The following is a 15,154-nucleotide window of genomic DNA, read 5'->3' as shown; positions in this document are numbered from 1 at the left end:
GACTTCATTTCCTGCATTTTGATACACTTTTATGCACAAATTCACTGCTGAAATACCTTTATTTAGCCTATGCAAAGAAAAAAAAAAATGACAATTCAAAATATGTCAAAAATATGATGGAAAGTATGTTGTTGTATGTCATTGCGCATTTTTAAGTGGGTATATGGAAGTCCTGGAGCTTTCTTAGTGAGTATACTGCGTATACCTGCGTATCACGTAGACCACTGTCTACAAGCAACCCTAGTTGAGACTTTTGAGATATAGCTACTTGTTGCAGTGGGATTTTGCCACTGTAGCTAAAATTGGCTGGATTTTAATCCAGATCAAACCGCCCACTGAAGACAGTTTCACTATTAATCTAACCACAGTTTAGTCATCTGCGACGGCGACCATTAGACACTATAAATCAGATCAAATCAAATTTAAGCACCCCAATAATTTACCAAATCCAAATCCCTGCCTGCCTGCGACGAACGGGACCCACTCTCTTGCCGTTTTTAATCAAAGATGTAATTAAAAATATAGCTAGGTCGTACGTTAAAATTACAAAACATCCTTGAATAGCTAGCTAGAAGCTGAACTAAACTGTTGCCGTCGCGTCAATATTGGTCTATCTATGCATCAAAGTAAGTCTTATCTCTTCAGTGTGACACAGCGGATATGTGAAGCGAAAACCGAAACTAATTGTCGGTGTGTTTTGTACGTTAAGAACACTCGTTCAGGGCCAGTCCTCCACAGCCATGACTACAGTGAACACTTTACCGGTCCAACAGATTAACTACCGCAGTTTGTGCTACACATTAGCTAGCTACATTTGACGTTACTACTTTGTAGGGAGTGCCTGCGCATCTTCAGACGTTGATGAACCGCTCGAACACAGCAGAGCCGTGTAGGCAGACGCTGATTTGTGCGCATGTGCGACGAGGATGGGTCTATCGATGGAATCAAGATGGCGACTCTGGCGAAAGCGCCAATATATTTACTGAAGTAGATGTCCCAAATTAACCGCGGTAGCCGGTTTTCTCAAGCCCCTAAGGGGTTCCGTGAAACATGAAGACTGGGAGTATGTTTTGGAAGAGGAACTGACCGGGATTAATACCGTAACAAAGTCAGCGAGATGTGCGAGAGCTATGCCCGCTCGCTGCTGCGTGTTTCGGTGGCGCAGATCTGCCAGGCTCTGGGCTGGGATGCGGTTCAGCTCACTGCGTGCGATCAGCTGTCCGATGTGCTGCATCGATATATCCAGCAGTTGGCCAGGGTCTGCCATCGGTACTCTGAGCTCTGTAAGTGCTTCGTTTGTTACCCTGTTTACTTTTTCAACCCATAAACCTGAAGTAGTCGATCACGTTGTTGTTGACTAGGTATGTAGCTGGCGCCCCCTAGCAAAGGTTGATGTGTCAAAAAGTATAGTAGCTACATAGCTAAGTAACGTTAGCTTCCATGTTGTTGTGGCTATGATCACGATGCCTTCCAGCTGTGGTCACCACATTCTGTTAGTCGATGTCACATTAGTTACCGAAGTACTCGTGTCTGTAAAAAAGAGATTTACTCTAGCAATCAAGGACCTGTTGAGCATTACTTTTTGCTTCAGGTTGAATGTCAACATCAGTCAGGGCACCTCCTTGTATGTGTCTCACAGTCTCTAGTATGTAGTCAAACTTCTGTCCCAGGCTATTATCAACCTTAACAGGGTAGTTTAGTGAACAAGAGAAATGTAGAGTGTCTGCGCTGAGATTGAATGGCTTGTTATGATGCTGCATTTCAGATGGAAGAACAGATCCAGTCCTGGATGATGTCAGCCAGGCTTTCAGACTGCTGGGGGTGAGTCTGAGTGAACTGGAGGATTACGTCCACAACCTAGAGCCTGTGCCCTTCGCCCAACAAACGCCGCTCTTTCCTGTCAGCAAAAACAACGTCCTGCAGTTTCCCCAGCCTGGAGCCCGAGATGCAGAGGAAAGGAAGGATTACATTCCAGATCACATGCCACCTCTGGTCTCCTTACAAGAAGGTCAGTACATATAATGACTACATGCACATCTCGGAGTGTGTGTGGATTATTGTTTTCCACAGGTTGAGTTTAGGGCCTATTTTTAGTAGACAACGGGTCTTCAATTAATCCACAGTTTATAGATAATACATAATACTAATATACCCTCATGTTCCAGTTTTGGGTACAGCTAGCTAAAATGGCAATTTATCCTATGTTCATAAGGGTTGTAATGATTGCTTTTTATTGTTTTGTTTTTTCTAATATTTTATCCACTCCATTTCAAGTAATGAGGGGAGACTTAATACTAAAAACACCTCAACATGACAATACAATTCCGTAGCACCACAAACTACATCCTTTTAAAATGATCATAAAGTTGAATTATCCCTCTATACAGTTTCAACAAAAGCTGAACATTATTATATTAGACTGCTGTTTAGCAAGGTTTACCTAATAAACTGGCAAATTAGTTTTTAAAACCATATCTTTGAGTCAGGGCCAATCAGCTTGGATAGGCCACCATAATAACCTGTATGTGTTAAAACAGGCGTGGTTATGAGAATCCTTGGACATTAATTGAAAACATTGCTCAACAGTTTTTTCATTCATTCAATTGTTTTTTGTCCCTTTCCTCTCTAGAAGAGGAAGAGGAAGAAGTCCTTGCTGACATGGGCACCTCAGCCGAAGCTATGCAGGTGGCACTGGAAGAGGATGAGGAGGAAATGGACGAAGATGAGACGGTCAACGATGAGAACCACCCACTGAAAAGGCACCTGGACAGTCCTGATGCCGCTATGGGCATGATGCCTACTTCCAAGAGACCACGCATGTACCCTGGCCTCAGCCCAGAATGGGGGGTTGAGCCCAGGGAGCCCCTTACCTCTCTCAACCCTCAACGTGTTCCTCCAGGTATGCCGCCCTCTCATGATAGCCTTGACCCCCTGTCACCTGAAACACCTTCTGGAGCCCTGCCTTCCTTCAGACCTCAGCCGGTAGTACCAAAACACTCTGATCAAAAGGGCCTCACCACTCCAGGAAGAAAGCCTAAGGTCTCATCCCCTGGCAGACAACGGACTAAGTCCCCTAAAGGGGTTATTCCTGTTCCGGTGGGTGGTAGTCCCATCCATTCTCCAAAACCGTCTAAGGAAAAGAAGAAATCCCCAGGGAGGACGAAGAGTCCTAAAAGCCCCAAGAGCCCAAAGGTGGGTTCAGCCAAAGCATCCCAACCGCAGAGCAAGACAGATCTTGTGCATAAGCTACCGCTGTCTGCGCTGAGTGAGAGGATGGGCAAAGAGAACATCCATATGCGTCAAAATATAGAGGACAGGGAGTTAGCTGAGGGCCCTTTCAAGAAACTAGAGCCTGATAATGCAGCCATCGATGATTCCATTGATGCTGTGATTGCCAGAGCTTGTGCTGAGCGGGAGCCTGATCCTTTTGCTTTCTCTTCGGGTTCTGATTCAGATAGCAATGGATTCTCCAGCCCCAGGAGGCTGACCATAATGGAGCCGTCTACACCTAAACTCTTGATTGGGGGAAGCATCTCTGTAAAAGACACGTCAACACCACTTCATCTACAGGCACACGCAGGCCTAGGAAATTGGACTATGGATGATTCCATCAATGAGGTGATCCGAAAGGTCAACCAGGGGGGTCCGTCCGCTCCCCCACCGAACCAAGGAGACTGTGTCTCATCAGGCTCGGCCTCCCCACCTACTCCTGAACCTTTACTCAAGGTGTTTGAGGAGAAGAACAAGATTGTGTCATCAGTAGATGTCAAGAAAAAGCTGAAGAAGGAGCTCAAAACTAAAATGAAGAAGAAGGAGAAAGACAAGCCGAAAGACAAAGACCGAGAAAAGGATAAGGGCAAGCTGAAAGAGAAGAACAAGGATAAGAACAGGGATAAAAACAAGGACTTTTCCAAGGATGGCAAGATGCCCTGGAAGGAGTTTGGGGTGAAGGATGATGAGCACTTCCTTCAGCGAGACTTTACTCTGCCTGAGGGCTCCATCAAGATAAAAACCAGAGATGGAGATGGCCCTAAGAAGGAGAAGGAGAAACACAAAGACAAAAAGAAGGATAAAGAAAAAAGTAAAAAGGACAAAGATAAGCGGGACAAGGGTAAAGACAGGAGCAAGGACGACCGGCAGAAACAATCTGCGTTAGCCTCCTTTGCTCTGGGTGAAATCCCACCACTGTTCAGCCCCTCTGCCTGCCTGCGCATCCCCTCCATGCTTCCTCCTTTGGCCCCGATCCTCCAGGATAAGGACATAAAGAGCAAGGAGAAGGACAAGAAGAAAGACAAGAAGGAGAAAAAGAAAAAGAAGGACAAGGAGAAGGATAAGGAGCGAGAGAAGGCCAAAGAAAAGGAGAGGGAGAAAGAAGAGAAGAGGAAAGAAAAGGAGAGGGAAAAGGAAAAACGAGAAAAGGAAAAAGAAAAAGAGAGAATTCGATTGGAGAAGGTAACTTTTTTTGTTTGGTATGTCATGATGTGTCTGTGTTACAGTGTCACTGATATTTACCCATCCTGTTTCCTTAGGTGAAAGTAGAAACTCCAGCAGCTCTACCATCTCCAGTCATCCCCAGACTGACGCTCAGGGTGGGGGCAGGCCAGGACAAAATGTAAGCACTGAACCAATGTTTCTAGTAGAGATGGTCCGATACCATTTTTTGCTTCCTGATACCGATTCCGATACCTGAACTTGCGTATCGGCCGATACCGAGTACCGATCCGATACCAGTGTGTCATATATTTTATTATGTTTTAACAACTGTATACTACTATCCCTGTTTCGATGTGATATGATTTCTATCTTTGTTGTCGGTCTGGCTCAGGTTAAACTCTTTGCGAAACATGAACAAACACAAACAATGAACGCCTCAGAACTTTCTTTTATTCTCCAGTTTGACACTCAGTTATAACGGAAAAACAACATAAATAAACTACTTTTAACGTAGATTTTCTTTAGGGCTTTATTACGTGGTATCGGATCGGTGCATAAACTCCAATACTTACCGATACCAGCGTTTTAGGCAGTATCGGAGGCAATACCGATACTGGTATCGGTATCGGAACATCTCTAGTTTCTAGTGATAGGGTCAAATTTCTTTGATTGCCCCTTTTGCAGGTTTGTGCGAGCTTCTCTTATACTTGCTTGTTGCTTACATGTTTGTTTCTGCAGTGGTATTATCATGACACATATTACTAGGGCTGGGTATCAAACTTCTTTAGCATTATATTTTTTTTATTGCTATCATTATTATATCAGTTTTGAAAACTGTAGTCTATATAAAGCTTCCATCAAATGCTTGTTCAGATCCAAAGTCTTATTTACTTTTTTGATAAAATCGATACAGCATATTTTCTGTGGCAATACTGTATCGATACACAGACGCCAAGTATCGATCTATTATCATATATGTGTCGGTCAGTTTGTCTGCTTGACAATCCCATTTTGCAGCAATACAATTTTTAAGTGTGATGAACAAACAGAGAAATGTATCTTTTTAGATAAAACAGATGTTGACAAAGTTTCCTTTTGGGGACATAATTTGATATTGGGAACAATTTGAAGTTGGAAAAAAAAGGTAATAAATTGCAATATATTTAATGCAGAATATTGCAATATGTTTTAAAATTGCAACATTATCATGTCGTGACATAAGTATCGTGATGATATCGTATTGTGAGGCCTCTGGTGATTCCCACCCCTATAAGATAGCTCCTGAGTTAGTTAAGCTCTTGTACTAACTAAGGTTTGGCTTCTTTTGTTACATGAAAAAGGGGTTTTGTAGGAAAAGGCATGTTTATATTACTCAGTATTTGAAAAAAAAGTAATGTTTTGCTTCATATATCAAAACTCAGGGATTTTATTGCTATTATATTTAAAATAAATAAATAAATAAAAAATGGGTAGAGTCCCACTGAGATCCAGGTCTTATTTTTAAGGTAGACCTGAGTAAATGTAAAAACTAAATAAACTCTATACTGAAGAACAATAATATGCATTAGAATAGAAAAAAGAGGTATACAAAGCAGAACTTGAAATCAATTAATAAATATAAAAAAATAAGTCAAATTAGACATCACCCAGTTAAAACAAGTACATATTAAAACACTAAGATTTAAAAGCATGTTCCAATGGTGTTATTTCTACATATTTCATCCACTTAGTGTTAAAAATGATTCTGACACTTATATTCGTTGCATTATATAGCTTGCATAGAGATAGTAAAGCCTCCTGTTTGTGTTAACTTGTATTTATCTCTTGACTGTCACTAGTGTTATCAGCAAGGTGGTTCCAAATTCAGAGCCCAAGATGCCAGCACCCAAGACCCCCACGGCCAAGTCTGGACCTGGGAATCGCCCTAGGACGCCCCCACCAACCCCAGTACTCTGCCCAGTCGTACCCACTCTGCCTCCAGCTCCCTCTCCACTTCCACCAGCGCCGGCCCCTTCATCGTTGCTCTCCCCTGCCCCTATGCTCTCTCCCGCTGCATCCTTCAAAACACCGGTCCGCAGCGTAGTAACTGAGACTGTCAGTACCTATGTGGTGAGTGTTCCTACTTTTGTTTATTGATAACTAGCTCATATGATAACGGTTTCTATAAAGTGCATGCAGTGTGTTTAATCTTTAAGAGGTTTTCCTGAGTCAAAATGAACAGTAAATTAATTATACCTAAGATAAAGCAAACTATATGGTCATTCATGTGATCTTTTGCCACTTTTTTTTCACTAATGTGCATTGTTTATGTAATAGCTATTTTGTTATTGAGCGATGTGTTGCTAATGCTTTCTGTTATATGTATTTACCTTAGATCCGAGATGAATGGGGTAACCAGATCTGGATTTGTCCTGGATGCAACAAAGCTGATGATGGCAGTCCCATGATAGGATGTGATGACTGTGATGATTGGTATCATTGGTAAGAGACTTATTTCCTTACATTTTCTGGCCTAATTTTTCAAGATTCAAGAAGTTGTAAGATTATAGTTTTGCGTAGTTGACAATTAGGTTTAAATTGTTACAATCAATTACAGCTTTAATTCACTGGTCTGTTTTTGTGCCTGTTTGGGTTGTAATGGTATACAAAATTGATGGGTTGGTATGTTTTCAGTACAGAGTACATTCACTCTGTGTTCAAGTTTTACACATTTACCTAATGTAACCGTAATTCAGCTGGTCGCCACACAGCTTTCGCCCATTCCACCCTTTGTCCAGCATCATTATATCTTACTGGGAAACCATAATGCTTCCAAATAATAAATCTTCCAGCTCTGGTCTCATTTGTCATTTCTCATCAATTGTCCCACTGCCAAAGCTGTCCGGGTGGAACTCTAGAAATATCCCACGCTTGTTAAATGTAATAAATACGGGCATAAAAAGCAAAACAAACAGATACATACATACATACATACATACATACATACATACAAAAAGAGGAATGGAAGAAGGACAGAATTCAAAAATAAAAAAATAAGTTCATCACACTGTGATATAACGGCTTAATTTTATTATCAGAAAGTACAGAATTGGGTGCCTGGGTAGCTCACCTGGTAGAGCAGGGGCCCATGTATAGAGGTTTACCCCCTCGACGCAGCGGCCACATGTTCGACTCCGCCCTGTGGCCCTTGCTACATGTCATTAAAAAAAAAGATGGTTTCCATGTAATGCATATAGCATCCCCATATTTTTTGGAATATCTGTAGTTGTAGTGTATGTCAGCTTTTCCGTGGCCAGACCCCTTGACAGCCTCTTCAGACATTGATTAACAGTTTGTGCTTCAGTTTTCTTCCCCATTTAAAGGAGCAGTGTGTAGGATTTAGTGGCATCCAGTGGCGAGGTTACAGATTGCAACCAACTGAATACCTCTTCCCTCACCTCTCCCTTTCCAAGCATGTAGTAGAACCTACGGTGGCCTTCAGGTAGCGTCAAAAGGTGAAAGGCCCTCTCTAGAGCCGGTGTTTGGTTTGTCCGTTCTGGCCTACTGTAGAAACATGGCGGGCCCTGTGGAAGAGAACCCGCTCCCTATGTAGATATTAAGGGCTCATTCTAAGCTAACGAAAACACAATTCTTAGTTTCAGGTGATTACCCACTAATTTTGCCAATAGATCCTACTTAATCTTTTTTTACTAACCTGAACCCTCTTCTCTTGTCTGCACAGGCCTTGTGTTGGGATCCTTACAGCCCCTCCTGAGGACCAGCAGTGGTTCTGTGTTAAATGTTCCAGCAAGAAGAAGGACAAAAAACACAAGAAAAGGAAACACAAACTGCATTGAGACTATGCAAAAAAGCACACATTTTGGACTTTTTTGGACTTGAAGCCATCACTAAACACTCGTGGCACTGCTGTAAAATAAAAAAAGAAAGTTTAAAAATTGTGGCTGATACTAACATCTGATGATTTTTTTAATGATGTCAGCCATGATGCATTGTGAGTTGGTAAGAAAAAAAGGCTTAAACCAGCACATATCCAGCCTTAGTTCTCATGTGGTTTTCCCTTTTCACCTGTAAATTGTTTACTTGTTGATTTGGATGTCCGGTCTTTGGAGATCATGACAATTATGTTTGTATAAGGAGACCATGACAGTTTGTCCAAGATGAGAGCTCAACAAAGCAGAGAACCAGAGAACAACTAACATCCATTGTCTTTATTTCTGTTCTGTGGCCATTTCTTTTGTTGCAACACAAAATGAATGACCGCCAAGTCAAACCTTAACCCCAGTTTTCTGCAGTATCATTGAAATGTCATGTATATAATGATGATGGCATCAGGTGTGTGTAAATGTGTCAATACCAACTTCCAAGCCAAGTACATTTTGTTCTTAGGTATTCTGACTTGTTAAATCCATTTTCAGATATTTTAACTCAAATGATTTTCTGTAATTTCTGTACATTTTTTAAATTTAAAGTTTGTATTTTTATTTTTTCTTCATATGGATTTGTCCTGGAGTTAATACTGTAGCTGTGCTTGTTATGTAATTCATTTCGCTGATATTTCAATATTAAAGATGAACAGTCTGTGTACTCACAGACTTTAAGATGTAAATCTCATTACCATCAAAATTCTACCCTACATTTAACCACTTCTGTGCATCCTTATTTTGTTTTTTTTTAACCTGGACAGACATATCTAAATGTTTCCAGTAGCTGATTGGTTGTGTTTGCTTGAAAAATAGAATAGATTGGAAACATTTTAACAAACCAATGTTGAATTTTGATCCTGCTAATTTAAGACAGTGTGCAGTTGGTTACAAATCAAATCCGAGATCCTCTCTTGCAGCAGTCTGTGCAATGCATTAGCCTAGATTTGGGACTATTCTACTGAGTTGTCATCCTGCACTTCACCTACGTGAGATATGTGGTGGAGCGCTTGGCAGTCACTTTGCACAGGGTTGCGTTTCCAAAAGATCGATTGTGGAATGTGCGCTTTTCTCGTCTTTAGAAGTGTGTCTGACAATGTCTCCTGTGCCATTTGCAGCAGAGTTGTTTTTGCTTTTCCCCTCAATGACCACATGGTGTCATTCTTTATGCACAGACACTGTAGCATACTGCTCATGACATGTACAGACACCATGGCATGCTTACAAAAAAACAGCTCACAAACCCCGTTATGAATGTAAGAAATGTGACAAGTAGCTTAATTGATGCATGTGGAATCCAAGTATGCAAGTAAAACCAGCTCCAGAAGTGCCATCATTCATGGAAGGACCTATAGACTGGAAATAGGATTTATAGCCCCCCAGAAGATTTTGATTTCTATAGAAGAGAATGTGAGATTGTAAATTGTGTGTCCCCAGTTATCAGTGGAATATCATTTTGTGTGAGGCAGGTTTTGCATGTTTGATCTAACCTTTTCCATTCTTTGAAGTCAAGTGCTGTTTTGCAACTGTTATATCTATAGCAGAAGGTTTTATTACCAGTCAAGTCTGACTTCACATTCTGAACTCTGAAAGGTCTAGATTTGTATTGGATTCTCTTTGCTTTTATTCATTTCTGGGAACAATCAGTGCTGGCTGGACCTCAGAAATCTACTTGGTTGATATTATAGCATATCAGAAATGTATTTTGGTGCAAAACCATTCAATAATTTATAAGCCGTAGCAGTACTTTAAAATCACTTCTTTGACGGAGTGGTGCATTGTACTGAATGAGTTGTCAGAGAGCTCATAGGAAAACCTGAGAAAAGCTCATTAAAGTGATTCAACCTTCTAAGGGTAAAAGCATTCTCTAACTCTGCTATATTTCTGGTGTGATACTAAGGCTGATTTTTGTTTTGATTGCCGTCTGAATCATGACGACATCAGGATGCCTTTCAGTCTTTCTATTTTTTATTATTTCAGTTGTATCCTCATTTAATTGAAGGGAATGCACACCCAATTACTGACTTATTTGGTGAGTGCACTCACAGACAAGTTATAGTTTAGTAATAAATAGGACTGAACCTCAGGCCATCAGATACCTTGATTATATGTGGATCCTTCATATTATCTAGAGCCAGAAAGCACACCTGACTCATTACCTTTTTAAACTTGTGAATTATTCCTTTTACTTATTCACCTCTCCCTCTTTGCGTGTGTTGCTCCCCTAGATGGACCAGATGAAAATCTACCAAGTGTCTTCCGATAACACTAAATCAAAGAGGAAGTGGAAAAAATGATGTGTAACTAAAGTAAAGGGGAAGTTAAATGAATTATCCCCATGCAAAACAAACTGACATTTCAATGTGGTGTTGCTTTTTATCATACGAGCATTCACTCCTGCAAGCCCACATGAACAGTCATTTAACAGAGTTAGAGGGGGAAACACAGTATATTAATAAATACATGTCTATTAAAGTACTTCAGTGATGAATTATTTGCAAATAAGTCAAGTTGTAGATAGAAGGTCATAGATAGCGGTTTCCTCTTATACTAAAATACTACCTTCACTCGTGGTTGCAGGCCTCTCTCGCCGTCTCTCTCCCTCTTCAATCACACATGCTGGTGTCAGGTCTCGTACAGTCGAAGCTTGCTGCTAGCATCTGTTGGATCTTAAATTTTACTGCCCAGTGCTGGTAAAGATAGAGCTCTGCCACAGCTGACATAAAAAGGATTAAGTCTTTATTTCTTATTAGGTAAAAATGCTTTCACCTTGTCTAGATGCATCTACACTGCCTCATAAACAGGATATCATTTTGATGTTATACGAAATATGAATTTTAGTTCTTCAATGTTAAAACTCATGTGCGCAGTACTGTGCATTAGGACACGCTACAGAACACAATGTGCATCGAGCTGTAACAGTTTCAGTTTTAATCCACAAAAACACAGACGGTATTTGTTTGTGCAATCAGTCCCAAGAGAGCCCACAAGTGGTAAAAAGGGAAAGCTGATGGTTGCTTTCACTCATCATGAGGACACCTGCAGTGCAGTAAACGTGCTACTATTTGACTCATGACAGGCATGAGTGCATATGTTTCATGCACTAAAAACCCTTTCTCTTCACTGTGGATATGAACAGGATGTGGTAGTTTTCTCACAGCAGTGCATGTTTGCTGCATGTATAGTTACAGCTCTCACAAGATACAAATGCATTTTAAACAGCATTCATGTGCCATTTTGTGTTGTATTATTTTACTTCTGCAACCTCTTTTGAATTAGGTTTCAACTGGAAAGCATCAATGCACACGTTAACATACTGAGTGTGCTTTTGTGCTCTACATGTTGCAAGAACAGAGCTTTGTGAGTACAGGATGTGCTCTCTACATGGTGCCTGTGGCACTGACAGTCATACTAAGCAGCAACACATCATAAAGAGCGGGATTTCAACATCAGTGTTTAAAATATTTATGTCAGCAGAAAAGAGCAGGGCTGAAATGAAGAGTGTTTTGTGCCATGATCAGAGGAAGTGGAGCCCCATCATGATGGTCTTCTTAGTTATGATACAGGCACAAAATGACATGACCCTGTTTCAGATGACTTTCCTACTTAATGTCACGTTACTCTAACAGGACACAACACCTATGGGAGAATGAGACCTAGATTTGATTTCTCCTGGGTTTTGTGCAAAGAATATTGTGAAAAATGGCTTTAACATTTTTAATCAGATGGCATAGTAACAGCAAAACCTGCTTTAAGTGTGCTAGTTCTGAATATGTGTAGTGCAATGTTAAGCAGCTTCAAAAACTGCTTTGCCTTTATCGTACCAGCTATAAGCTCAGAACATAGGCAAATGAGCTCTGTCAAATGCAAATTAACATGCAAGGAGTTTTCTGATAACACTCTGTTGTTCCGCCTCTTCAATGTGCCATCAGTTGATGATTAGGTTCTAGTAATTTAATTGTAATGTGACAAACCCTTACCTATCCTGGGTCGTTTAGCAGAATTACATACAGGTACATGCCATTATGCTCTGGAACACTGTCAGGCCCATAGGTGGGCCTGTAGCAGTCGCAGGCAGTATTTGCAGGTATTTCAGCGTAGATTGCCTGCAGTCTGAAATGGTGAACAATTGGGTTCGTACTGTCTTTCCTTATTTATATAACAAGTATTCATGCTGACTATAAAGTATGCTTATATTCTAGCAGGCTATCTTTATCCTTATCCACTCCACAATAATAATGACATGAGGTTGTCAACTCTCTACCTGTCACCCACTGGTTAATCATCAGCCAGCTCACAGAGGGACAGTGACATGTAGATCCCCACAGGAGCTGAATAGAGAATGGTTATAATATGTACCTGTATATACAGGTGCTCAGTGATGAGCAGAATGTGTAATATTAAAAAACTTATAATGGGCACAGTTCTAGGGTACCAAGCTTAACAAACCCATTTCCAGTAGTATGTTTTGCTTTGGCCTTTATTTGGAGCAGCTCATTGATTCATACATGCCAACATGCACAGAAGCAGGCCACAAAACCAGGAATTGTGGATAAGATCTTGTGGCAACTTTGTCAATGTTACCTCTAATTTTTCCCCATCTGACAGTGGGAATAAATCACCCATGTCCAGTTGAGTTCTCCTAATATGGGTGTCAATTAGTGCAAGAGTGCTACTATGGCCACAGCTTTACAGCCTGCAAACTGGGCTGCCGCAGGCAGCACAATGCATTAGTGCACGATGAGCTGTCAGAGAGGATTATTTCAGCCACGCCAGTCAGCGAAGGGGGTGGGAGCCACTCTGCTGCACTAAACCGAGGAGAAAGAGTGGGCGGGAGACAGAGAAAGGGAGAGAAATACATAGAGGAAAGAGGGAAAGAGAAGAAAGTGTCCATTACACCGGGTGGATTTTTCCAGAGCACCGATGTTGGAACACTCTTCTGAGCTGGCCCTGGTGCAGAGTTTGTATGCCAACAGCATGCGCTGTCCCCCCTCTGCGGCCGGGATCTCTGTCAGGAATGAGGACCTGCCTGTGAGGTACGTTGGGGTTGGCCCCTCATTCAAATCTGGGCTAGCTTTTGTGGAGCACCCTGTATTTGGACTGCTTCTTTGTCTGGGCTGAATATTGTCACAAGATGTATTATTTCCAGTTGAGGCGTTCTCCCATGCTGTGACTGTGGGCAGGGTCCCTCTGGTGTCACAATATGTTTGTTTTTTTGGATCCCAGAAACTATGTATATGAATCTAATGAATTTGCATATTCCTGTCAATCCCATCTTCCCTAGACAAAAGTTATTTGATCAGGAGGTAGTGGATACATTTTAAACTGTATCAGAATAGAAAAATCAATACCTTATAGCATTCTCATGTCATTTAATTACCTTCCTCCTCTTTTCAAAGTTCCACAAGGGCTCAGATACTTGCATGAACTATAAATAAATAAAGCGAGATGAATATGTCATTAAAGCAGGTGTTTGTCTCTGAAGTAAAAAGGACAAACCTATGCGATTATTATATCTCTCCTGAAGCCAACCCAGGCCTTACTGTACCCCCTCAGTAAAAAAACTGCAAACTATATCAATTATCTTTAAAAGAACAAGGAACAAGTACATCCATCTTGGAATTTGCATTAATTTAGAGGAACTGGACCCTGATGCTAAGGCAATGTTATCATGCGTGCTTAGTACATCTTGACCAAGTAGACTTCCTTTAGAAAGCATGATAAGATGAAGTTCTCTCTCTCCATTTTAAGAGCCCTTTAGTTGGTCGCCATTCTGCAAATGCTTCCACAAAAGGCAAAGCGGAGAAAATGTGTCCAATTTGGGTTTGAAGCGTGCCTATTTTTACACCATGCAGTTTGTCAAGAAGGGGTGCAAATTTAAATGCAGGATGATGATAAGGATGATGGGTGAATGAGTGGGACTTTAGCTCCACTGCATGAGAGAAAAACATTTGATGTAAACAACAAAAGCATGGTACATGTGGAGGATTATGATAGGATTACAGTAGTAATAATGTGAGATTAAGAATAGAAGGCTAGTATTAGAAAGTGCTAGCAACTAGGCATCTGCCTCTGGATTTCACTCCAACAAACATCTCTAAGAAAAGACAAGGAGACGCATAAACTTGTGTATTAACTGTACAGAAAGCAGTACTGTATATATTTTACATACCCACGAGAGTAACATCAGCTGCTCTTTACAAGAATCCTGTTCCTCTTATAACAAATCTATTCAATAAGATCCCCTGAGATCTAATTGAGTCAAAGGAAATATGTGGATGCTGCAGATGGAATGACATTATTGTATTTTTCCTCCATTTTAATGAAACCTGATTCTCCAGAGAGGTTTAGAATCTTTTTATAGCAGCCCCTCAAGCTTAATGCATGTTGCAAAGTGGGCTCTTCTGCATGTATATGGTAAAATAGGTCGCATATCACATTATGCATACAAACCTCTTTTAGGCACTGTTTAATAGAGCATACTCTGCACTGGTGCCAAGTTGCCTTGAAATTGCTATGGATACAAGGATTAAATCGGATTTCATAAATGGGATGTTTCTTAACACTCGCTATGAATAATATTTTTGGATTGTGCAGCTGCTGAAGCAATAAAGAATGATTTGATAATTAAGCTAGCCCCCCTGCCTCTCTGCTTTGGCAAATGGTCCCCCTACTTTTCCCCCCAAGTGGAGAGGCCTCGCCCTGCAAGTCCAACACAACAAAAGAAGATAAGCTTCCCCTCCCCCAGGGAAACAACAGCCCAGCACAAAGAGGAACATGACCTATGACCCTGGGGAAAA

The 15,154-nt window shown here is 41.0% G+C and overlaps 1 protein-coding gene across 1 annotated transcript; it reads left to right on the top strand.

Annotated features, from left to right (window-relative positions):
- The first annotated feature begins 891 nt into the window (after positions 1-891).
- Positions 892-9,045, top strand: taf3 (TAF3 RNA polymerase II, TATA box binding protein (TBP)-associated facto). Its single transcript, XM_078257333.1, has 7 exons — positions 892-1,283; positions 1,766-2,008; positions 2,630-4,452; positions 4,530-4,612; positions 6,273-6,543; positions 6,809-6,915; positions 8,156-9,045. Exons 1-7 carry the CDS (start codon positions 1,118-1,120, stop codon positions 8,268-8,270), a joined length of 2,808 nt encoding a protein of 935 aa, XP_078113459.1. The 5' UTR covers positions 892-1,117; the 3' UTR covers positions 8,271-9,045.
- Positions 9,046-15,154: the final 6,109 nt, after the last annotated feature.

This window comes from Sander vitreus, chromosome 8 (assembly GCF_031162955.1).
Source record: "Sander vitreus isolate 19-12246 chromosome 8, sanVit1, whole genome shotgun sequence".
NCBI lineage: Eukaryota > Metazoa > Chordata > Actinopteri > Perciformes > Percidae > Sander > Sander vitreus.
The sequence above is the reverse complement of the archived record's forward strand: the minus strand, read 5'-3'. Positions and strand labels throughout refer to the sequence as shown.

Coding starts and splice junctions, on each gene's coding strand:
- taf3 (XM_078257333.1), top strand. CDS start 1,118: ATGTGCGAGAGCTATGCCCGCTCGCTGCTGCGTGTTTCGGTGGCGCAG. Junction 2,009..2,629: donor TCTGGTCTCCTTACAAGAAG/GTCAGTACATAT, acceptor TTTCCTCTCTAG/AAGAGGAAGAGGAAGAAGTC. Junction 4,613..6,272: donor GGGGCAGGCCAGGACAAAAT/GTAAGCACTGAA, acceptor GACTGTCACTAG/TGTTATCAGCAAGGTGGTTC.